A 26,249-nucleotide genomic window follows, 5' to 3' on the forward strand; every position below is an offset into this window, starting at 1 on the left:
AAGGAGATCTGATGCCCTCTTCTGGCGTGTCTGAAGACAGCAATAGTGTATGCATATACATAAAATAAATAAATCTTTTTTTTTTAAAAAACAAACAAGGAGCATAGAGCCCAAATAACTGAATGTAGACATCCAGACAGGAACGTGCACATGTGTTCATAACTCAAACTATCCAAAAGGTGGAAACTATCCAAGTGTCCATGTGCCAGAGGGTGTCACACAGTGTACGAGGATTTATTGTTCAGCCTTAAAGGAAAAGAGAATTCAGACACATACGACAGTATTGATATGCCTTGCCGGTATGGTAAGCCAGTCACAAAATAGCAACCATGGACATGGTGAGAGCAAGAAGGATCATGGTCACCAGGGCTGGGGCTGGATGGATGTAGAATTTGTGCTGGATGGTTACAGAGTTTCGGATTTGCACTAAGATTAAAAAAAAAAAAAAACCTACATAGGTGAATGTCAGTGAGAGTTGAACAGCAATGCGGAATATCTCTATGTGACCCAGTGACACAGAAACCGACAAATAACCCAATGCTATGTCTATTTTACCACAACGGAAAAATAAGACAAAGAAACGAAGAGGTAAGGTGATGTCTTACAATTGTGTCAGCTCCTTCAGGTCCTTAAATACGTTCGCTGGAAGGGTTTCAATCTTATTACTTCCTAAGTCCCTAGGGAAACAATTGCAAACATGTCACATAGTTTGAAGGCTTCCTTCTTTGGTCGAAGAGTCATTCGGAAACCATTTACAGCTTTGCAACAGTGCCGTTTTTTAAGTCCTACTCCAGACTTCCTCCTTTTTCCTCCCCCTTTCTCCATTTCTGTTGGAGCAAAAACACAGTTCCAAGCCCTGGTTTTTCTTTCTGTCCGGGTTTCTTAACGGTTACCTCAACGCATGCAATTGGAGGTCCAAGTTTCTTTCAGAGAGACGCATAGGCTCATACTTTCCTGGGTAGGACATATGTGTGCAGAGGGGGTGTCTAACATGATGTCACCTTGAAATCCTAAGGGGCTTTCAGCAGCAGTGTCTGTGAAGTGAGAAAGTCTCAAACTTCTTTTGAACAAGACAGTCTCCCTGAGTTTGAATTAGGAGATTGTGAGTTACAACAGAAAAGGTAACTTCTCCCATCTACCTCCAGGGAGGGGTAAGGCAGGAGAAAAAAATGTGGGAAAGTTAAAGACAGGTATCCTGCCTCTTTGGAGCAATAAAACAGAACGGCATAGGCTGTATTTTATTTATTAACTTTAGCCTGGCTTTATTCTTTGTCTAAAGCTATTTTTTAATCTGATGTTTCTCAAGTATTTGTCACATATTTTATTTTGTATTTACTTTGGTCAGCTACCTGACTTGTTTTGTGATCCATGGGTACATATAATACTGTCTGGAAAATAGGAAATTAATATTTTTAAATATAGAAACATTATATGTGTAACTGATATAAAGTAAAGCTGGAAAATAACATCTTAATGCTTATTTAGTTAGACTTACAATTCATCTAGTTTCTGGAGGTGTGTAAATGCATGTTCATTTAAGTGATTGATTTTGTTTTTCCTCATTACCCTGAAAATTGAAAAAAAAACATGTTAACACATGGGTATAATTATAATCCGATAACTAAATGTAACTCCTTAAAACACAGTCTCAGCTATGCAGCCCTGGCTGGCCTCAAACTCATGATCTTTGAGCATCAGCCTCCTGAGTGTTTTCAGCCTCCTGAGTGTTTTCAGCCTCCTGAGTGTTTTCAGCCTCCTGAGTGTTTTCAGCCTCCTGAGTGTTTTCAGCCTCCTGAGTGTTTTCAGCCTCCTGAGTGTTGCTACTACAGCTGTGTGCCACCATGCCTAGCTTCAGTCTGAGTTCATTTTTAAATTTCTCAAATCTTTCAATAGGGACAATATGAAAATGCAATCCGAATTGGTGATTAGAAATGGAGAGGGACCCCGGCAGAACAAAAGGCGAGCGTCCTGCGTTGTTTCAGACTTGCCTCCTCAGCCTGCAAAGTGTCTTATCTAAAAATGGCTCCACGCACCTCAGACATCTTATCTGCTAGTACGTGGAGTCTGGGCGGAGCTGCCAGAGAAAGACTGGCCTGAGGGGGCCAACGCGGTGTCTCATTAGTTTTTCCAAACATGTATATTTGCAAAATAACACGATCAGGACTGTAGCCCTTGCTCTGGACTGCTTACGTGTGTGAGAGAGAAGAGGGTTGAGCACAGGACCTCATATGTGTTGGGCACTTACCGCTGATCTCACACCTCATCCGAATCTCTGAGGATCTCTGTGCTGACCGCCAGCACGAATAACTCATTTAGGACATTTTAAAGGGCTTCCGGTTGTTTTTGAAGCGACCCTTTCATTTATATATTTATTTATTTTTGCTCAGCATATAAGATAATGGACTCGTTACGGCATTTTTATACGTATATGCCACAATACCATATTTATGTTCATACCGTGAGCCCTTTGTCCTCCATCCTGCCTGCTTCACTCTTGCTGGCTCCCTCCTCTATCCACACAGTTCTTTATTTTGCTTTGATATCACATGTGTGTTACGACAGTCTTTGCCCTTCTCCCCACCCCCTTAAGAGTTCTCCCTCCTCACAATGGTCTGTTTTCTATTTTCAGAACACACACACATGCAGACAAACACACACGTGCGCGCGCACACACACACACACGTGCACACACTTACACACAAACACACATGCACACAGGCTTACAAACGTAAATTAGACTTCATTTATGTGAGAAAGCATGTAGTATTTGTCTTTATGAGTCTGGCATATTTCGCTTAACATAATATCCCATTTGCATTATTTTTTTCTTGCCAATGCCATAATTGTTGAATAAATGTGTTCCATATGAAACACATTTCTTTAACCCTTTATCTAGATGGACATATATATTTGTTCCACTAGCTATTATGACCACTACAGCAATAAACATGGATGCATAGGTATCTTTGTGTCTTATCAACTTAATAGTCCTTTTGGTATAAATTCACAAGCCATATGTCTGGCTTGTATAATTCTGTTTTCAGATGGTTGAAGAAACTTCATACTGACTTCTATTTTGACGACACCTTTGCATAATCCAAACAAAATTGTATAAACATTACTTTTTCCCATATCCCTACCAGAATTTGTTACTGTTAATTTGTTTCATTAAAATATTTTTTATTTCTAGGTATCTGTGGCTGTCTCTTGTGGTAGCATGTGAATAAGCCTGTGGGCTCGAGTAGGCCAGAAGAATGCCCTGGGACAGGTGGTTGTAAACTGTCCTATATGGATGCTGGAAATCAGAATTTAAGTCCACTTCAAGATCTGCTCAGCCATATTTCCAATCCTGCTTTGCAATTTTTTTTTTTTTTGCATTTTCATTCTTTGTCTAGATCTGGGAAATTTACTGCTATATTTTCATGGACTATATTCAATATGTTATTACTTATTCCAGCTGTAGCATGAGGTACAACCTCAGCTATCGTTGGAATACAGCTTTTCTGTGCTCTCAGAAAACACTACCCAGAAGATTTCACCTCAGTGATGCTGGTCTCTTCTTAATCACTGCTAATTTTTTAGCACCAGATAATCAACATCTATTGTCCCAGGAGTCCCTTCTATTCTTGACTCTAAAGCCAGAGTCACAAGGCCTAAGCTGCTGAGTTGTGCTGCTTCCTGGGGCTGGAACATGGTCCCCTTAATTTGTTACCAGCTTTCTGTTTCCCAACTCCCTCACTGCTTGGCTGTCCTGGAACTTGCTTTATAGACTTGCTCTGTAAATTGATCTCGTACTCAGAGATCTGCAAGGCTCTCTCTTCTGGGATTAAAGGTGTACCACCACATCTGAACTTAAAATTAGCTGGGTGGGATCTTGCCCCAAAGTCCTACTCCCTAAATCTCTTATCTCTTAGAAAATAGGCTTCAGCTCCATTCCACTTCCTGGTGCCCTTTAATACTTGAACCATATATTTTGTATTTTTTCTTTATCAGCTCACTCATTTTCATGAAAACACTCTTCATAAGAATGAACTTTAGTAACCACACAACATAATTTATACCAGGGTATTTTGAGACTTCCATTTTCAAAACAATTAATCTAAATCTCTTTACCTTAGCCCCAGGCAGACTCTTCAGCCAATGGCAATAAGCAGCAACGCTCTTCACCAAAATCCACAAAAACAGTCCCTTGGCCACACAATAAAATTCTCTGAAACCTCCAGAGTCAGGCTTCCCCAGTTCAAATTACTCTCAGCAACAAAGACTTCCATATTCCTACTAGGATGGCCCAGTAAGCCCTCTTATAGTATTTTACTGTTTTTGAAATCCAAAAAACTTAAAATCCACATTCTTCCAAACAAAAGCATGGTCAGGCCTATCACAGCGATACCCCACTTCTGGTACCAACTTCTGTCTTAGGGTTTTATTGCTGTGAGCAGACACCATGACTAAGGTAATTCTTATAGAGACAGCATTTAACAGAGGATGGCTTACAGGTTCAGAGGTTCAGTCCATTATCATTAGGGCAGGAGCATGGCAGCATCCAGGCAGGCATGGTGCAGAAGGAGCTGAGAGTTCTACCTCTAGTTCTGAAGGCAGCTAGGAGACAACTGGCTTCCAGGTAGCTAGGACTAGGGTCTTAAAGCCCAGCCTACAGTGACACACCTACTCCAAGGCCATACCTACTCCAACAAGGCTATACCTCAAATAGTCCCACTCCCTGAGCCAAACATTTTGAACCATCACAATTGCCTTAATTCCTATAAGAAGACCTAGCCTGAAAGTGGGCAGCACCACTTCCTTGGCATCCTGGACTGTAGGAGAAGTAGAGAGATCTGGCAGAACATTAATCACACGTGCGTTATTTCTCTCTGCTCTTGAGCAAGGAGGTAAGACGCCTCAAGTCCTGCTGCTATGAATTCTCTGTAACGATGAACTGTAAGCTAGAATAAGCCCTTCATCCCCTAAATTGGTCTTTTATCACAGCAGAAGCGAGAAATGGGCATCTGTCTTCTTTCCTCTAAGTCTGATCTACTCGGTGCAGTTACTTGAATCCTGTGTGACATGTCTTCACCTAGCCTTGTGCTCTACATGTCAAACTCCTTCCATCACTACAGAACATTGTCACCTTCTCCTAGTGACTCTGGACCTAAGCCGTAGATACCTCCTAGGAGAAACCCAAATGAGTTTTTTTCCATAAAGAAGTTTAAAAGTCGATGCCAATACCATATGGTCATTCCTGAGAACAGATATATGAGTAAAATTACACAGACTGAGCAGGTTATAGTTATGAGTGGGTTATATATTTATATTAAACAAGGTCTATCTATCTATCTATCCATCTATCATCTATCTATCCATCTATCATCTATCTATCTACATCTAGATGGCTTGGGAATCACTCTGTAGTCCAGAATAGCCTTAAACTCTTAGAGATATTCCTGTCTCTGGAATACTAGAACTAAAGGCATTGATTTGTTTTTCTTTTATTCTTGAGATTTGAATTACATCATTTCTCCCTTCCCTTCCTCATACCCCTTCTTGCTCTTTTTCAAACTCATATTCTCTTTGTTCACTGATTGTTTCATATATATATATATAAAGGTTATATATAGACATTTTCACTATTTATCATTTAATATTATTTTAATATCATTTAATCATTAATATTATTTAATATCATATTTCTATTTATCTTTCTATATCTATGTATCTGTCTGTTTGTGTATGTGTGTATGTATTTATGTGTGTATGTATGTACGTATCTGACTATTATCTAAGTTTCACATAAAGGATTCATTTGGTTTGTAAGGAAAGTCACTATTACTTAAAAAAAGATAGTACTTACAAAACAGTTAAATTATTGCAGGAAATAAAAGTCAAATTTCTTAAATTATGGATATGGTTTCCTTCAAAGTCCCTAGAACATAAAAATAAAACACAAATTAAATTCATAGTCAGAAATAAATTGTCTAGGAATTATGTGCTATCAAATAAAATATCATTTTCATATTCTGTTTATAATAATTTGAATAGTAGCTGAATATACATATATAATAATCTATGCTATATACATGCAGCATTAGTGTTTGTCTTCTGTAGCAATAGTAAAAAGTATGTGAGGTTTATCATATTCCCCTTTTCTTTTCTCCCTTTAATCTCTTCCATCTTTCCTCAGTCCCTCCCTGTCAAATTGCTGACCTCCTTTTCTTTGATTTTTTTAATGCTATATATACACACACATATACATACATAAATATGTAAATGCAATCCGATACACACATATTCATATGTGTGACCACTTGCTATTCGATAACCAATTAGGTGCTCACCGGGAAGACTAATCCTTCTTCCCTCAGAAGTCTTTAACTGCCTTCTCTAGGGGCGGGACCCAGTGAGAGTTTCCCCTTAGACTTTAGCATGTTTATTGGTGTTCTCATTGATAGAGTGTTGTTTAGCTGGCCACATTGTTGTGGCATTGTGAGTGTAGCTTCCTGTCTATTCTGGGAGACACAGTCTTATGGCTGGTCCTTTTGCTTTGACACTCTTTCTGCCCCCTCCCCTCGTAATATGTCCCTTTAGTGCCATGGCTGCAGAAGTTGTGTTGGGACTGGGCACGCCATGACCAGTGTTTTCTGCATTTTCACGGTTGGTTGTGGTTTTTTGTGATAGTCTCCCGAAGAACATAGTTAGTTCTCCCCAACTTAAGTAGTTCTAGAAAAGATTCCGAACAGGCTGCCACTGCTGGGAGCCATTGTATAGTTTAATGGTTGCCAGGTGTCATAACGTTACTCAGAAGCAGGGTAAAGATGTGTGAGAGCCACTAAAACCTCCAAGGAAAACTTCCAAGGCTCTAGGGAAAGGCCACTGTTGGCCTTGCTATGGGACCTATCCTGAAGCTGATATTGATAGGGTGAAATATATCCAAAAGATTGGGAAGATCAGGAATTAAGGGATCTAAACACTGAATACATTAAAGAAGGTATGTTTACAATGGAGAGTAACATAAAAGGAAAATATTTAAAGTCAGGTTGTAGAATGAACAGTAGATTGTTCTTCTGGAGGAAGAGTTTCTCGTTCTATGGCTGCTAAACGATTAGAGTCCCGTTTCTTTAGTCTTGTCTTGGTTCAGGCTTTTGGTTTGTCCTTCTACCTTTTTATTTTATTGCTTATGGTTATTCATGAACCTACCACGAGATGGCAGTGTTCGACTCCAAATCAAAGAATATATTATTAAAAGTCGCCTGCAGCGGTTCCCACCTGTAATCTCAGCAGTAGGAAGACAAGGTCAGGAGGATACCTGAGAGTGAGTTTAAGGCCAGTCTGGGCTACATAATGAGACCCTGTTTAAAAAAATATTCACATCTTTCTTTTTGGGTGCGTAGGATTCAACTCAGGACCCTTTGCTCAAAGTTAGCCCGCAACCGTCAAGCCACAGCCCCACGGGGGTTTAACTGTCGATTGCTTCTGTGAGTACTGCTCCACTGTGTTTAGCTGCTAAGTTTCTCATTATCTTCCTGATTCCGATGCTCAGCACGTCCAGTTTGCTGTAAACTTGGATACCAAACAATCAGCTTTGGAAAATTTCTTACAAAACAGGTGATAAAGGGAGTTCTCTTGATTCCAGTAGGCAGCTTGTCGATTGAACTTTAAAATAGCAAATTTGGTCATTTCTTTAGAAAAACAAAAACATAAAACAAAAGAAAAAATACCCCAACAAACCCAAACAACAACAACAAAACCAAAATAAAAAACACCAAAAACAACCAAAACCCCAAAACCCAAAAATCTAAAATTAGCCAGTCAATCAAACAAACAACCCTCTGTAGTTTATTTATTTGTTTTGATAGGAGGGCCTCACTCTGTACCCCAGACTGGCCTTGAGCTTGTAGGAGCCCTTTTTCCTCAGCCTCTTGCTTTAGCCTCCTAAGATTACACGTGTGAGCCACCACACCAGGCCAAATCCTCCTTCTGAACAGGCATATTTACTGGCTGATCGAATTCTAACTAGTGGAATAATATTATTATGCGAAGCCACCGTGCCAACCTATTACACAGAACAAGTAAGGGGCTTTCTCAAAACATATACAGCCCCCACTGTATTGTGATAAGTGCTATGCAACACATTTTTTTTCCCACTCAGAATCTAGGGATAAAACTAAGAGTTAGCTTTCTGCATCAACGTAATAGGTGAGTGATTGACAGTGGGAAGAGGGAGGGACCCAGACCATGTGACATCCCTTTCATCTTCCTTCTTCTGGGTTCCAAAATACTTTTGTCTTTCAGGTATTGCATTTTGGTGAAAGCTTAGAGAAGTTAGCCAGTGAGGGAGTTTAATATAAAAATACAATAACAAAATAATTCAAAGAAACTTGATGCACTAGCTAGCTGTGCCAGAAGACCTATGGATAGATAGATAGATAGATAGATAGATAGATAGAGAGATAGATAGATAGATAGACAGATGGATAAATGGATAGGTGGATAGATGGGTGGGTAGGTGGATGGATGGGTGGGTAGATGAATGGATGGGTAGATAGGCAGATAGATAGATGGATAGATAGATGAATAGATGAATAGATGGATGAATAGATAGATGGATAGATAGACAAATAGATGAATAAATGGATAGGTGGATAGATGGATGGATAGGTGGATAGATGGGTGGGTAGGTGGATGGATGGGTGGATAGGCAGATAGATGGATAAATAGATCTATGGTTAGATAGATAGATGGATGGATGGATGGATGGATAGATAGATAGATAGATAGATAGATAGATAGATAAATAGATAGATAGATAGATGGATGGATAAATGGATAGGTGGATAGATGGGTGGATAGGTGGATAGATGGGTGGGTAGGTGGATAGATAGGTGGATAGGTGGATGGATGGGTGGATAGGCAGATAGATGGATAAATAGATCTATGGTTAGATAGATAGATGGATGGATAGATAGATAGATAGATGAATGGATGGATGGATGGATGGATGGATGGGTAGATAGATAGATAGATAGATAGATAGATAGATAGATGGATGGATGGATGGATGGATGGATGGATAGGGAGAGGGAGACTGACTTACAGCCAGTGCAGCCGGGGCATGTGCTGACAGAGGGGTTTGTCAGGCAAACGGGTGAGGGCATTATTCATCAGCACTCTAAAAAGGAAAGAAACCACAAAAAAATTTACATTTTCTGCTTCTTTTCTGTCTCCAGGCCAACACAGTGTTACTGTTACTGTTCAGAAACCACAAGAACCTGATGCTACACATCTTGCCCACCACCTTTCCTCTGCATGCCCTGCGGTATTGAAGTGCTTTGGTAGTAAGAACATTTCTACGTACATCGGTTCTCCCACAGGAGACAGCAATTTTAGTCTCTGAACAAAAGCCGGTGCCCATCGGCAGCAGGCTGGGCAAATAAGGTGACCTTGGTAGGAGGCTCTTCCTTTGCTGAGGTTGTATGGGAGTACTGGTGCTTTAAGCACACGTCAGTACAGTACGGTGGTAGCCTGTGCTCAGATCTGGTGGGCTGGCTGAACATCGTTACAAGACAGTCAGACCTCTAAGTTGCCTTAGAGAATGTGGTCAAGGTGGTTTTAAGTCAAGAAAGCTTCTACTAGGCCTTAATAGTTATAAATTAATGCTACCACGCTTAAAGTTTTAATGTTTTATTTTTGTCTCTTTCTTCAGATGAGATAATTTAAATTTTTTATTACATTGACCTACTTATTTATTGGTGTGCCTGTGTGTGTGTGTGTGTGTGTGTGTGTGTGTGTGTGTGATGTATCTGTGGTGTCTTGAATAGGAATGACTCCCATAAATTCATGTGTTTGAATCCTTGGTCCATAGGGAGTGTCACTATGAGGAGGTGTGGCCTTGATGGGGTTGGGGGAGTGTGTCACTTATGGGGTTAGGCTTTGGTGTCTCAGAAGCTCAGGCTAGGTCTCCCTCTGATGCCTGTTGATCAAGGTGTAGAACTCATAGCTCCTTCTCCAGCGCCTGTCTGCCTGCATACCACCATGTTCTCCGCCACTGCCACAGTGAAGTGTTTTCCTTTCTGAGAGTTGCTGTAGAAACTCTAACTAACAGAGTATGCTACAGTTCTCATGAAGAGCTGACAGACTGCAGGGTTGAATCTTTCTACCTGGGGATTGAACTCAGGCAGTCAGGCTTGGTGGTGATCACCTTCTCTCTCTGGGCCATCTCCCCTCCCTGTTTGTTTTCACCGAGTACTTACAACAGAATAAGAGAATTTAGTCCGTAAAATGTGAGTGGGGAAATTCGACTGAGGTGATTGTCTTCAATTATCCTGTCAGCAACAGAGTAATAAAGTTATGTGTGTATTTTCAGAACCTTCAAAAACCAGTACAAGGAAACACCACACAAACGAAACATACAGCCATTCCAGTCTGTGGAGATCTTCAAAAACTCCTGGCTTTAGGAAGGTTATCCTGTTATGACTGAGATACCTGGAAAGGAGACATCACAGCAGTGAGTTTATTCTTGGATGTTTTACAGGAGGGAAAGTAATGCCTGCCGTGGCCTCTCCTGTACCTCGCTGACCCCACACCACCTCCTGCCTGTGAACTGCTGAGGATCCTTACCATTTAACACATCATTTCTAGCTTTAAAATTTCCACAGTTAGCTAATGAATTGGTCTATGATGTAGTGACCTACTCTGCTGTTACCTAGATAGGTATCAGCCTGTGATCAGTCAAAGGGGGCACAGTTGGGAGGGGCTGAAAGGAGGACCCTGTGTGTCTCCTCAGGTAATTTAGGTAGGTTGTGCTTTTCTGTGTTATTATTATTATTATTATTATTATTATTATTATTATTATATTGGATATTCTCTGTATTTACAATTCAGGTATTATCCCCTTTCCACCAATCCCATCCCCCTCCCTTTCTATTTGGCTTCTATAAAGGTGCTCCTTCTCCCAGTCACACTCTCCACCTCAGTGCCTTGGCGTTCCCCTAGGGGATACACCCCACATGCAGCCACCAAACCCAAGCACTATTGCTGATGCCAAGAAGCGCTTACTGGCAGTAACCAGATATGGATGCCTCCTCAGAGGCTCTGCCAGAGTCATTCAGATACAGCTGACCGTATAATTCAGTTTTGGACTGAACACTGGGACCCCAATGAAGGAGCTAGAGAAAGGACTGAAGGAGTTGAAAGGGTCTGCATTTCTACAGAAAGAACAACAGTATCAACCAACCAAACCCTCCGTGGTGCTCTTAAATGATGTGTTTCTCTTCCTTACTTTACTGCTTGAGGTGGGGAAGTGTTATGCCAGGAGTTCCCACCCCCTTGTGCTGCCTCACCATAGGCTCAAAGTCATGGAGCCAGCCAATCACAGACCTCAAAAGTGAGAGCTCTTGGGGTAGTTCTAGCAGGTATATCAGCCTATTTGATGAAAAATATTGAGTCCCCTGGAGAGGCAGACAGGATGTGAAAAAGTGACTAGGCAACGCACAAAACCCAGAGAGATGTGTACAGATTTGTGGTCACTTATTTGCGGAAGGTGCCTGATCTGTAAAGATTGGAAACTGAGGGATACAGGGGAACGGGGCAGGGGATGGGGGAAGGAGGCACAGTTGAGAAGCATCTTGGGTGGAAACATGGCAGAGAAGATAGAGTATACAGAAATAAGGGTTTGCCTCATCACGACAGGACCCTGGAAAGAAGTCGGAAGCTAGAGGGCGCTGTGCACGGTTTGTTAATAAATTTGAGTCCTGCTTCCTACCCACCTCGCCCCTCTCCCTGCAAAACTAGCCGGTGTCATGTTGACCCTGTCTGTTTATATCTCGGTCTCTTTCATGAAGGGATCTTTGATTTGAGTCTGTTATCAGCTGATGGTTTCTGGCTCTTCTATCGATTATTAACAGTGGGGCCTTGAACAGTTGCTTCCGGTGAGCTTTAGCTCCTTCATTTCTAAGATGTGCGTAGCACTTCCTTCCTCATAATGTTGTAGCCACATCTGCATATATCACTATGACAACACTTTCTGCCCACATCCCTGCCTATGGTGCACGTGCAAGTACTTGTTCAAGTTTCACTTGCCCAGATAAATGGAACACACTGACACCTCTTCTCAATTCTTATCCTTTTGGGAGGAATTTTTAAAAAAGATTTATTTATTTATTGTATTTATATGAGTACACACACACCAGAAGAGGGCATCAGATCCCATTATAGATGATGGTGAGCCACCATGTGGTTGCTGGGAATTGAACTCAGAACCTCTGGAAGAGCAGTTGGTGCTCTTAACTGCTGGGCCATCTCTCCAGCCCCCTTGCTTTGAATTCTTGATCTACCCACCTCTGCCTGCCAAGGGTTTGTACTATAGGAATGTACAACTATACCTGGTTAAGTGGTTGGGGATCAAAACCAGAGCTTTGTGTATGTCAGGCAAGCACTCTCATCCCCAGCTCCCCATTAAAAAACAACTCCCCTTTTCTTTGATTTTCTCACACCTTGGAGCTGACAACCTGCATTTCCCTACCAGGAGTCTGCCCTTTTGGTCAGGTTTGACTCTGACTTGTTTGTTTCATGTTAAGCCGTCTCCTCTTCAGGCCTGGATGCCACGTAGGCACAGGACTGAGGGAATAGCTTTAGCACATCCAAGAACGTTGTAGGGCTCTCTCATGAATGTTCTATGCTCAGTACGTGACAACTGCTCCACCCTTGCACCTCACACACCTGTACTCTCATCCTCTTTATGTCTCAGAGAGCCAGCCTTCAATGTTCTAGATCAGAAACGATCACTTCTCACAGAATACCTGTTCTGACCGTCAACAAGCATGCAGCAGATAAGTAAACTACATTGTGACAGGTCTTACAGGACGCCAGTGGACACTTCCCATGGACGTTGCACCATGCTGTCTGCAGTGATGGATTTCTGAAGCCTTTTCCTTCCCTTTAAGTGGGTGAGGGCATGGGGGGGAGGGGCAGGGACGGGGATGAGGGGGAGGGTATGGGGTGGGGTAGAGATGAGGTTAGGACGGGGCCGGGGAGAGGGCGAGGGTGACTCTTGTGTGCTGTTGGTGGGGGATGAAAATGGTTAGGCTGCCCAGGAAGAGGAGAAGAAGATAATGCTATAAAGGAATAATGGAGAAGCTAGAACACAGGGAGTGAAGGGGTGGAGATGGGACAGTAGGAGTAGACGGGTGGGGATGGAGGTCAAGGTACAGGAGAGAGTGTGGGGAGGACTAACTCCAAAGGCCCTTTGGAAACCCATGTGAAGACACACAACTGTAGAAACCTTCTACCTAAAAAGAGCCTGAATGGAGCCACCATATGATGGAGAAAGACAATGCCCTAAAGAGACATCATACACCACCATGTCCCTGGCCCCTCCCCCCCCCCCCCCCCGCATCGAGAATGAGTTACATTTTGGGGACTTTGGCCGAAGAGGTTCCATAGACATCACCAAACGCTATAGACTATCGACAGAGCTATTAGGTAGGCTCCACACCATGACATTAAGGCCCTACTGCTGAAGACGCCACATCAGTGGCCTAGAACATGGAGAAATCTAGCTGTCACTTAACTGGAAACTTCACCTGTCCCGGCCATTTCCAGTTTTTTAAAATTTGTTCCCAGAACAGCCCGGAGTTGGCACAATTAGGGAAACCTAGAGGGAGCCAATGCCCAAGGCCACTCCTTGACCAGTGACATCAAGGCTCATCCTGGACACAGTGTGCTCCCAATCCCACACTTGAGGCCCCCTACCACACTGTCCCTTCAGCACTACTAGCAGGTCCCCGCCACTTTTCTGGGCATGAGAACTGGTTTGGACTGGAATGGATTAGCCTGACTGAATGCTGTTGGTCCAGGGAGCCATTTTACAACCCCTCCCCCACTTACAGTTTAGTGAGGCTGTGCAGTCCTTTGAAGGCAGAGACACTTACTGAGCGGATCTTATTGTTTTGCAGACACCTGTGACCAAGAGTAGTCAAAAAGAAGACAACAAAAGAATGTCAGCTCCACAAGGTAAAAGGCCCTGGCACACATAGTCGGAGGCGACCGTGGCACACACTTGTCCCTGGCACAGCTGAGATGGTGAATCTTCTTGAGTGTATTTTACTGAAATTAGAAATTGACCTGAGAGAAAAGGGAGACCCAGAGGAATAACTGGCCCAAACTGGCATTTTGCTGTCAAATTCATGTGTGCTTGGGTCAGGGTGAAGCTATAAACGGAAGCGGCATCAAGCGGCCCCCCAAGCTTATATCTCTACTCAAAGGTTAGTGCGGCTGTCAGACCTCACCAGGGAAGCTTCTTTGTGCAGCGGATACTTAAAACTGGTCAGTGTTCAGAGAACACGGGCAGGGGAGAGCGCTCAGCTACGCTATGTGGGAAGTCTCCATCACAGCTCAGCCCAAGGCTCAGGGACCATTGTGGGGGCGGAGCCAGAGGTCTGGAGGTCAGGAATGAAGCAGTGTGTTTGGTACTTGACAGCAGCTGCTGCTTTGCACAAGATCAAGCCGGTCAATGTGCTAGGATGGGGGAGGGGAAGTGAGGAGATCAAGACCCCCTTCCCCCGCCCTTAGCTGATAAGGTACTGGCAGGTGATGGCTTTTAGTGGGAGGGACATGCAGTTTTCTTTAAGAGTGTGGGCTCTGATAGGTTGACTCTGCTCCAGGGGATGCCCCCTTTCACACACCCCAAGTTTAAGGACAATACAAATTGGACTCAGGGGGTCATTTAAAAAACACAGAAAAAGAAGTCACATAGTTAGGAGAGAGGTGGGCATGAATCTGGGAGGACCGTGGGATGAATATGATAAAAATACATTGCATGAAATTCTCAATTAGTAAAACTACTACAAGAATCTGAAGTTGTAAAGGCACCCCAGGAGGAGCTAACGTTGCCATCTAGACTTTTCTAGACTGGAAGTAATGCAGAGAAAAGAACTCACTGATCACATGATTCCAAAAGCCAGACTTTTCAAATTTCCTGTTATAGCTATTCAGATTTATAAGTGCTTTCATAGAACCAGACCAAAAAAATGTCTGTGACTCATAATACCACAAATCTTATTGCAAAGCAACCCAAAATCCTAATAAACCAAGTTTAGTCTGAGTAATCCGACACCCTAAACCTTGTTCGCAAAAGCCCTTGAGACAACCGATAAGGGGCTTAAATGGTCAGCAAACTAGATTGGGATGTCAAGACAAAAACGCAAAAATCTCGAGTCACCCTGGATGTTTGCACTCCACACTTGACTGCGTATCAGAAGGAACAGGACCAAGGGCCAAGCTCTCCCATTCCATGTACCTGTGTGTAGCGTGGCACCCCTGTGGTTTCAAGAGCTGAAGCAAAGATGGCGGGTGGGACTGGAATCCAGATCACTATTGTTCTGGAGAACGTCTTAAATTTATATATGACTTGTCAGGAGCAAAAAGAGAGAAATCGATAGGAATGGACTTCAGTTGGTTTGATATTTGATGCAAAGGTGTAACCCTGATTCTACCTGAAAAATGCAGCTATGAATTGATTATTTCATGGGACATGCTGTGGCCCAGTTGTGTGGTAGGAAACACATCTTTACTAATACACAGGGAAGCTCGAGATGGAGTGTTGCGTCTTCAGCTGTTCTGAGCATCCAGAGAAAAGCAGATCGCACAGTATCTGTACGTGGAGTCAAGGTCAGCCTTTAGAAACTGGATGGAATGCTTTGGATTCTTGTTGCTAGGAATGATTTGGAGTGGAAGCTTATGCCTGTAATCCGAATGCTGGGGACACTGAGGCAGGAGGACTTCTCTTAGTTCTAGACAAGCTGGATCTACAGAGTGAGTCTTGTCTCAAAACACAAGCAGGGGATGGAGAGATGGCTCAGCAGTTGAAGGCACTGGCTGCTCTTCAGAAGACCTAGGATCTATTCCCAGCATCCACAAATCCAAAGCCATTCTTCTGGTCTGCACAGGCACTAGGCATGCACGTGGTGGCACACATAAAAACAAACAAAAACAAACAAAATGTTTTTGGGAATGAATGCTATAGAACTGTTATTTAAATATGTGGCCACAAGGGGTGCTAGATATCAGGAAGAGCCTTAGGACGCCGGAGGATTCAGGGAGTTGCCCTGAAAAGCCATTTTATTGAGATTCTGAAAAATGGATTGTCATCTGAGTTTTATTTTCAAACATGAAACGCATCTTTCTTCAGGCTATTTGGTGCTTTAGAATAGTTTACTTGTATGAAGTAACTGATTTTTCATTTGGGTTCCCTCTGTTTCAATCTATTATAAAAAAAAAACAAAAAACAAAAAAACCAAAAACCAAAAACCACTGAGTTTATCGCACAGTTTAAACTATCAGAAAGACAACACGAGGCAGGCCTTGGCTTTTGAGGACTATGCATTTATTTTTATTTTGTTATCAGAAGATAAAGCTGAAGAATAATGTCTGTCATAAGCACACAATGTCAGAAACACAGACGGACATACTTGTGTCTTTTCACCCCGTCAGAACTTACTGGATAACAACACATTTGTAAGATTTATTGTTTTTGTTGGCTGTGGTTTATAAAAGAGTTCTTCTGATAGGTCTTTATAGCAGTAGTTTCATATCAGATATTTATATTACGATTCATAACAGTTACGAAGTAGCAATGAAGTAACGCAGCATGAAGAAGCTTGAGAACCACAGCTTTACAACATAGCTCTGTCAATCACAGGTTCATCCATTACCAATATTAACTCCTAGAAAACCCCCGACTCACAACCTGCACGCGCACGCATGCGCACACACTCACAAGGGGGCGTGGTTATAGAGGCTGTAATTCACAGGACTTTACTGAAGGCGGAGACAGAGCTGATGGGGATGCGTAGATGAAACATCAGCAGATGTAGTTGGAGATTTGCTGAAGGCAGGCTCAGCCACAGAGCTCAGGCATAGGACTGAGGAGGGGAAACACTACATTTGGATGGATGATGGATAGCGGTGACCGTGCTGAGCTGAAGGCCTTGGGACTCTCTGAGTGTGTGTCCCTCCGCGTAGCACAGGATGCTCAGACGACAGAGTTAGCTGAGGATGTCTCACTCTCTGTTGGTCTTGTGGTTCAGAAAGTTCATGAGTCTCAGCTTCAGGCTGTGGTCTGATTACACCATATACCCACAAACTCCCACACAACTTAGATGAGTTGAGGCGTGGTATTCTTTCACGCGCAGAAGTAAGTTGCTTATCAGACAGGGTCTCATGGTTTGTGCTCTACAGCAGTGGTGTGTATGCACACAGACCTGATAGGATTAGTTACCTTCGTTTTCGATGCTGTGACAAAACACGCGACAAAGAACAACTTAGAGGAGGATGGGTTTATCCTGGCTTGCAGTGTGGGGGAGGGGTTCAAGTCGGGGAATGCAGGGCAGGAGGAGCAGGAGGCAGACAGTCGTCGGTATCTTCAGGCAAGAGACCGGAGGCAGAACAGGAAATAGGCTACAAAATCCCAGTCGTCCACTTCCTCCAGTGAGGCTCGACCCGGGAAACTCCATAACCTTCACCACCAGCTAGACAACAGGAGTTTAAGCACTTGAGCCTAAGGAGGACAATTCATATTCAAACCACAGCCCTGAGCCGGAGTAATCCTGCCCCTGCTTCTGTACTCAAAATGGAGGCAACTGCTGCCTTGTTAAATCTGCCCTACTCAGCGCAAGGAGTAGCCCAAGGAACCATGCCGTGACTTAGATCTTTTCCCTTGACAGGAGGAGGTATGGAGTTGGGGGCTGGGGGCGGGGCAGGCTGTCTTCAATCCTGTAGGCAGAGGTATCACCTGGGTGTTTGGAGGAGGTGAGGGGTGTGGAGCCCCCTATCTTTCAGTCCTGATTAAGGGAGGTGAAACAAACCCATTTAGAACCATTTTCTTCTAGCCAGATGCCTTTCTTGATGGTGCCGATCCCAACCCATCTCACGGTGTCTCTCATGCGCTGGCTCCTTCCTTGGAAAGGATGGATCTTAATTTTGAGCAACATGAACAGATCCGAGTGCTGGTTGCTGCTGTCCGGGGCTAGCTGGCTGACCCCTCGTGGACTAAGGCCTTTTCCTGGAAGAGCTCCCGCTGGTTCTGAGGAGTGGCCGGGCTCAGGTCCACTTTTTCTTCATTACAAACTTTTCCTGGAAAGAGTTCCAACAGTTCATGGATAAAGTTCTCAGAGGGCACCCCCGTTTCAGCATCCTCTTAGACAAGGCATTTGCGTGACTCTCTGTACATCTCAACTCTCATATCAGGGACTCTCATGGAGCAAAGAGCCTGGATTAGCTGCTGGTGTGTCGTCCACATTGTGATGAGGGCATCTAGAGTACACCCGGAAATCTCTTTCCACAGACAACTCTCCAGGAGAAGTTACCTACATAGACGGCCACGAACAGAGTCACAGGTGTTTTGCTTGGGAGATGGTCCTTGCAAGCAGGAGGTGGTAGCTCATGGCTGATGCTTGGTCATCTGAGGGCTATGAGGTACCAGCATGTCCTCTTAGAGGCTGAGCTGATGTATACTGTTGAGAATATGTCCTCTCATATATATGAGTCATTCAAGTTCACAATTTTGTGACGCCACTTTGGAAATGAAGTCTCAAGCCCAGAGGATGGACAGAGTTAAGAAAATGCCACCCCTTCCTGCCTTTGGCACTGGCCTCAGTCCTCTTCAGGTCCAGCCGGTTCCAGGCTGTGCAGCTTTGGTGACTGTTGATGATTATAGTGTGTTTATACTCACTCCATCTATTTATTATCTGAAGAAAGTACACATCTGTATTAATCCACCAAAATGAAATCAAGGTGTCCATAAGCAGAAAAGAAGTTCCAAGATGTTTTCTTGATAGTATGCTTCAGGGACAGATCATCCAATAAGTCACTAATTACTTATGACTCAAACATAAAGTTGACCTAAGTCATATAGAGATCGCCTTGGTTAATGTGAATTTTGAGTTCGCATTTGTGAAGGTAACCCGAAGAGAGGCAAGCACATCCAATATTGATCAAGATCAATACAAGAATGAACTTGCTGATCTGAATTTGCTAACACATGGGAAAATTCTGTGGTGGTTTGAATGGTAACATCCCCCATCGGCTCACAATATTTGAGTGGTCATTAGGGAGTGGGGACAGGGATTAAGAGGTGTGGCCTTGTTGGAAGAAGTATGTCACTTCCGGTTGGCTTTGTGGCTTTAAAAGCTCAAGCCAGACCCAGTGTCTCTTTCTTTCTGCTGCCTGTGGATCTGGATGTGGAACTCTCAGCCACTTATCCTGCACCATGTCTGCCACGCTTCCTGCCATGACGATAACGGACTCAGCCTCTGAGCAGAAAGCCAGCCCTGATTACATGATTTCCTTTGTAAGAGTTGCTGTGGTCACGGTGCCTCTTCACAGCAACAGAACATGGACTAAGACAAATTCTTCATGATTTAAACTTTTTTCCCCCCTTTAACCTGTGGTGCTGATTAAAGCCAGTGCGGTGCACATACTGACGGAGTGTTCTTCCCCAGAGCCACATCTCTTGCCCACTGTTTAGTCGTGATAGTGGATCTTGCTGCAGATCACCACATCTTTAAAAATTCTTTTAAAAGACTGATTTTACTTTTAGTTACGCAGTTACGCACAGGTGTTTATGTTCATATGTGCATGTGAGTGGGTCTCCCTAGAGGCCAGAGCTGTTGGATCACCTGGAGCTGGTGTTACAAACAGTTGTGTGTGGCCAACTTGGGCTGGGATCTGAATCTGTTCTGAAAAAAGTGATGCTCATTCTTAACTCACTCATATCTGTGGTCCCCATTTCTTCTTCTTTGCATTTTAAAAATCTCTGTATGCGCGCATGTGCACGCACGCGCGCGCGCGCGCACACACACACACACACACACACACACACACACACACCATGCAGTATATACAGGGATCAGAGGAAAACCTTTGGGAGTCATTCCTCTCTTTCCAAGGGTTGTTGTCAGATCATTAGGCTTGATGCCCTTTCTGGGCAGTTTCATTCATTCATGTTACTCTAGAGAACCCTGACCTACTGGGGGTCCAGAAATCACCTCACAAACCATATGAACACCAATCTCAGTCAGACAGGGATAGTTTATTGAGCATATGTCCCAGGACTGATTGTCCAGGGCCAGAGTCCAGATTCAGAAACTGGATTGTGACCCTGAGTTAAGGCTCTGCAGGGCTTTTAAGCCCAAGATATATAAACATTTGCGCCAAGTTATTCCACCAATCAGGATTTAGGGATGGGGGTTTCCTTAGGAACATGTCTTTGTTGTACACATATCCTGCTCCTGTTGGTTGGGGTATTGGATTGTTGCAGGGGACTTGCCTTATCTGACATTCATGTCTTAACTTGCCAACCAGGATGTCAGTTACCCACATACATGTCTCTTTCAGCCAACTAGGATGTCAGTTTCCAGGAGTTCTTAGGAACTTAAACTTTACTCGACCACCACACGGCATGGGCATCTTATTCTAAATAATTTCTTATATTTATGCAGGTATTTCTCTTATGTTGGGGTCCATCCCAGAGGCAGCTTATACCATAAAAGCTTATACATAGGTTCAGGAAGAGCATTTGGGCTCAGGTCCAAGCTTATTGTACAAAACAATTCTACTGACTTCTACCATGACTGGTTTCCAAGAGCACAGAACACAACAGAATATGTAATCAACTTGGCATTTGAACGTTTCCTAGTAACAGCAGAAACAAATGAGAAACGTCCTTTATAATGACAGGCTAACTAGGCCTCAGCATTCCATCTAGGCCTTACCATTTTACCTGGGCTCATAAGGCGAATAGACACTGAGCCTTCTTACTGCCCTATGTTCAGCACACCTTTCTTTGACATGAGCATTGAGCTGACTTGTGACAAGGAGGAGGTAGGACTTATTTCCTTCTGTGAAGCATGGCAGAGGACCCACATGCTCCTGCTTGTTTAGGAATAGTTATCTGAGGTTTTCTTAGAATCTCTCCTAAAAGACACCCACAAGTCTCACTGGCATGTCTTCGTTTAAGGGATAAGGTGGGACTACAAGACATAATATGTAGTATGATGCTGTTACAGAAACAAGAAATGGGTACACAAGACTGAAGGGTCACGGTAAACCCAGAGTTAAAGTTTTCCTTACAGTTTTTGCAGCTCATGGTACTTCCTGAAGCCATTGGGAGGGAGTGTTCTGATGGAATTCCATTGCAGGGACCTGAAACACACACACAGTTCAGTCTTGCTAACTGGCTTTTCACTTTAAAGTCTTACTTCTAATTATAACATTGACAAACTTGGGCTAGATTCTGGGCTGGATGCACTGTAGCCTGACTTAGTGATGTATTTTAAATGAATGACCCAGGAAGCCTGACTAGTCACGTTTTCTCTAAGTCAGTCTGGGAGGCCGAGCTACCACTAAATCTTCTCTCTTCATTCTCCTAGTTTTCTGAGACTCCTTTTTCTCTCAGCCTTCTGACTTAGCTTCCAAACCAAAGTCAGCCTTTCATCGTTCTTATTGTGGAAAGATAAATTGTTAAATACTTGAATTTGGTTTTAATGACCTAGGTGAAAGTTTGGCGTGCTCTTAAAAGAGTGTTTGTTCATCTACCAACCTGCTTCTTCCTTCATTTATCCTTCTCTCAATAAATGCCTATTCAACTCCCGACATGTACTTTTGTAAGGAAAACCCGTATCTTTGTTCTCTATGTGGATGACTAATGATATTTCTCATCTATAAACTTGAGGACTCTCCCAGAGAGTCTTATCCCCGTTCCCCAGGGTTGAGGAGGCAATTTGTTGTCTGTCGCTACTGTGTTTGCTTATGAACATGTCTGTTCCAACGTGATTATGTCAATGTGTTGGGAATTTTGGAAGATGTCTAGAAAGTATGGAGCTGATACGTTTTCCCTTTTCATGTGAGGGTAGGACTCCAAAGACTGTGCGAGGAAGCACATTAATATCCCTAAAAAGAGGTACAAGTGACAGTCTATGAGAGACTCCAAGCACTCTTGAGTGGAATGGTTTGAACACAGGAACTTGCAAGAGATCTCTCTTGTAATGCTGGATCCTTATTAACGCACACCCAGGGCTTCTAAGCACGTTCTTCCTAAATGATACATATGAAGAGGGTGGATATTGTTTCATTGATTAGGAAGACCCCACACGCTGTCAGGTCAGATATCTTTATACCTTGGATTTGGATGTCCTGTTTGGTTCTTCACAAAGCACTCATGTGCAGTGTGTGCATGTTGTACGGAGGAAGCACAAGCCAGGGCTCTGCTTTTTACTTGTTATGTTCAGGGATAAAAGTCAGCTCTCAGAAAAAGCTGACATTTATTGAGCTGGAACAATGTATAAATATTTACAGCTTTCTGTGTCTGTTCACCTCACTCTTTAGCATTTATGTGAAATATTTTAAGAAAGCCTTGACTTCAATAAACACTCACTGGCTTTGATACTTAACTTACATACGACTTAGGCTGTTTCTGACATTTCACTACAATAGTTGCAGCTTAACATCTGGAAAAACTACCTTACTAGCGAAACATACAATATTAGTCTTGTAATGCATTTACATTAAAGCCCAGGGCTCTTTCCCTGTCTGGAACAGAACAGACTGGAACTAGGTATGCAGTAGAGCCAGGGATCTGCAAGAAAAGTCCACACGGACAACTGGAGTCAAGTGGTTTAGTCAACAGTATAAGGCAATGCCGTATAGCTGTGTCTCTCGTATTATATAGAGTCAGAGTTGCAGTGTGTGTGTGTGTGTGTACAGTCATGACATGAATTCAGGGCCTTGTATATGTTAAGCAAGTACAATATTACTGAGTTACTTCAAGTCTGATAATACTGTTTTCTCCTTCTTTGTTTCTTTGTTTCTTTCCCATTTTTTTCCCTTAGAAATACCCAAACATTGTAGATTTAAACCTCTGAGTGTTATACCTACATCTACGAATGCCTGTCGAGTAACTACTGAGTAGCCTGTTAAAGGTAAATTGAAATAACAAAATCTAGCATTTCCTGGGACCTGGCCTCCCTTTCTTCCATCAATCTGAAATTCAGGGCAGGTGCCTTGAAGCCACTTTATAGTTTTTTTTTTTATTTGTGTTCTTGTAGACTATGATCTAAGGTTTAGTTTTTAACTGTCCTTTTTTCTCTCTCTTCCTTCCTCGCTCCCTCCCTCCTCACTCCCTCCTTCCCTTCTTTCTTTCCTTCCTGCGTTAAAGATGGCTGATACATATCTATTTTTGTATACATGTTATACATATACGGCCAGAATATTTTTTTTTAATTTGAATCATACTTTATCTGCATCATTTACTCTACTTTCCCCACCCCCATCCCTCTAGCATCCTTTCTCTGCTCCTTTCACGAAGATTAGTTCGATTGCTGGCAAACGAATTCCAATATTGCTTGTGGGAAAATGAATATCTGAGGTGGGCTGCATCAGACTTTCATTTGGATTTTCCAGTAACTCAGTGTAGGCAGTGGGGGTGATAATTCTTTCTTTCTAGAGTTAGAAATGAATTCATAGAAGCTCTTCCCAGGACCTTCGTCAGTTTCTTTATGGGAGCCATTATTCTCCTCTAGTGGACTGATTGCTGTGACAATCGTGGGAGGTGAGGAAGAAAGGACACTAGAGGATGCTTCCTCTTTGTCTAGGAAATGTCACTTCCTTCAGAGAGCAAGCTTTGTGGATGACTTTCCCCAGGTTCTCAGTTTATGTTCCCAGACTGAGATCTACTGGGCAGCACCCAGATTCTGTGAACTTGGTGACCCTGCTGCAGCCCCTTTACCTGGGTGCCAAGCATCTGAGTTGTGGTGTAGGTGGTTTGAGAAAGGCAACACCTGTATACCCAAGGGTTATTCTCACTGTGTCTGCGTGAACCAAAAAGTCAGAGTCACAAGATATTAAAACACATGGATGAAGAACCCACACAAACAAAACCCAAAGCCCAACAAACTCAATAAAAATACACCGAAGCCTCTATTTTCTGTAGAGTTATTTAAAAAAAAAACTGGATCAAAATCTTTGTTTGTGTGCTGCTGAGGTCTGGCGAAGTCAAATGACCAGGACCGGAAACTTAGCATCACAAATGTTCAACTCAGCTGGACACTTTTTATACGCCCCCTTTTCTTGTCTATAGGTAAGTTTGAATTGTGTGGGAAAAGACCACAACATCAATATGTCTGCATCAAAATGTGATTTAGAAGTTAATTTAAATGTGAAGTTCTTTATTTCTTCCAATTTATTTTGCTTGTTTTTCTTTATTTGTACACGAGTACACTAAAGCTTCTTTGCTTATAATAAACATAATAACTCTAAAACAGCTCTTGCAATAAGCATCGAATAAAAATTCTGTGTACTGAGAAAGTTGTGAGTAGTATGTATCTGGCCTTTCCCCCACCCCATAGCAAGAGAAACGGATGGCATCCTTTGCTTAGGTGAAATATTGCAAGTAATCAACACTTCCCAGACTTGCTTATGCAGTAATTTAAGGTGAGGCCTAACATTCAAAAGTATTTCAAGCCATGTGTGAAAATCCATCATAACTGATTTAGGGATGAAACCGTCTTTGAACCCAAAACGCACTCTCGGTGATGACCCAGTGTTAGTCTACAAGGTTCGCTGCAGCACTATCCAGCCTTAAGGACGAGCCCATCTTTGCTACTTACATTACAGTCACATTGGAAGAAACTGATGGGACACCTCGTAAATTGGCTTCGTCACAGTCAAGTTCTAGGTCTCGGCACAAACAATGCATGGGCACAGAGCCAACCACTGAACAGAGGGGAGGTGGGAGGAGTAATGAAGCGAGGGGCCAGGGGAAGAGGGGACGAAGAGAAAGAAAGGCAAAGGCATGAGAACATCGCCCACGGTGGCAGCATGTCATGCTTTACTTAAGCACTTGGGTGAACGCTTTAAATTAAGGTTCCACAGTTTGCCCACAACCACCTGTAACCTGCAACAAGGAATCCTATGTTCTCCGAGGCACCCACGGACACACACACACACACAAATTTAAAAAAATCTTTTAAAAAGGAAAGAGCGATGGGATCTAATTGTCTAATGTTAATGCTTGACTGGCCTGGTCTTGACCTTACTTCATGAGCAGGGTAATGCTTATAGACAACGGATAAACAATTTCTCCCCTCAAATCCTTCAAAGCTGAACTTTAATCATGCATTGGCTATCTGACATATGATCTGTCCATGACATTTCTCTGAAGAGGTAACTTTAAAATGTAAATTGCTCACATTCTTTCAAGTGTTCAAAATGTTTCTGAGCTGATCTTGGGTTCATTTCTAATGAGAATCGGACGTGAGAAAAGCGTTAAAACAGGAACCTTAATTTAAGTTTCACCCCACCGTTATTTCATGTACTACTTGAAAAGATGTTTAACTCAGCAATTGTAATCCCCACTCTCTCTAAAGAAATCTAATTAAAAATTGAGCCTTTTGATGTCTTCTAGGCACTGAAAAAAATTTACCTCTGTATTAATCTCAATCTACCATTTATTGTGTAGTGCCACACTTCTTGAATGGTAACTTGTGATAAATCTCTTCCACAGTAACAGAGTAGGCAAAACAGGGTTGCTTGGGTGACACCTGTGCTTTTCTTACAAACTGTAGTATGGGGTACGCAAGCTGACATTTCTCTCTTTGACCTTAATGAGCTTTGGATGCAGCTGCTGAATTCTCTTCAACAAGAGTGCACCCCCTCTCTCCTACCCTCCCTTTCTCTCCCTCTTTTCCTTCATTTTGTTTCTTGCTTTCCTTCCTTCTCTCTTTCCCTCTCTCTTTCCAGTGTTTTCATCCAGTGTGGCCCAGGATGCCCTTGAACATCAGATCTACTGACCAAGCGTCTGGTGTTGCTGGCTTTATACCATTTTACCCTTGAGAAGTTTATGTCTGACATTCATGTAGGTATGGACTATCAGACCACACTGAGCATTTGTTTATGGATTAATTTTTTTGCTATTACCTTTTTTTGTCATTTAATGTTTGCTTTTTATAACTTGTTAATGTGTTAATGATTTAATTCTGTAAAATTAAATTGGTAAAATATTTTTGGAATATAAGATATAAGATTGAATTCAATTTTTTTAGCAGAGTGAGATGAAATTTCAATTTAAATATTAGAATTGAAAATAATATATAAAATACAAAAATGAAGTTACATTTTCAGATAATATACTTAGTTTATGTTTTTGTATTATATCAATAACAATGCTATGCCTTTTACATTTAAAAATGGTTTTGGCATATTCT

The 26,249-nt window shown here is 42.6% G+C and overlaps 1 protein-coding gene across 1 annotated transcript in view; it reads right to left on the minus strand.

Moving 5' to 3' along the window:
• RXFP1 (relaxin family peptide receptor 1) overlaps window positions 1-26,249 on the minus strand; it is a gene marked incomplete at both ends in the record, with an annotated part of 114,735 nt that overhangs the window by 17,700 nt on the left and 70,786 nt on the right. The window contains 9 exons of the mRNA XM_080916567.1: window positions 606-677; window positions 1,496-1,567; window positions 5,849-5,920; window positions 9,089-9,163; window positions 10,245-10,316; window positions 10,405-10,476; window positions 13,879-13,950; window positions 21,121-21,192; window positions 24,654-24,759. Of these exons, the coding sequence (XP_080772693.1) occupies window positions 606-677; window positions 1,496-1,567; window positions 5,849-5,920; window positions 9,089-9,163; window positions 10,245-10,316; window positions 10,405-10,476; window positions 13,879-13,950; window positions 21,121-21,192; window positions 24,654-24,759 (685 nt within the window). The remainder of the gene's footprint in view (window positions 1-605; window positions 678-1,495; window positions 1,568-5,848; window positions 5,921-9,088; window positions 9,164-10,244; window positions 10,317-10,404; window positions 10,477-13,878; window positions 13,951-21,120; window positions 21,193-24,653; window positions 24,760-26,249) is intronic.

Source organism: Micromys minutus (genome assembly GCF_963924665.1).
Source record: "Micromys minutus genome assembly, chromosome: 4".
Classification (NCBI taxonomy): Eukaryota; Metazoa; Chordata; class Mammalia; order Rodentia; family Muridae; genus Micromys; species Micromys minutus.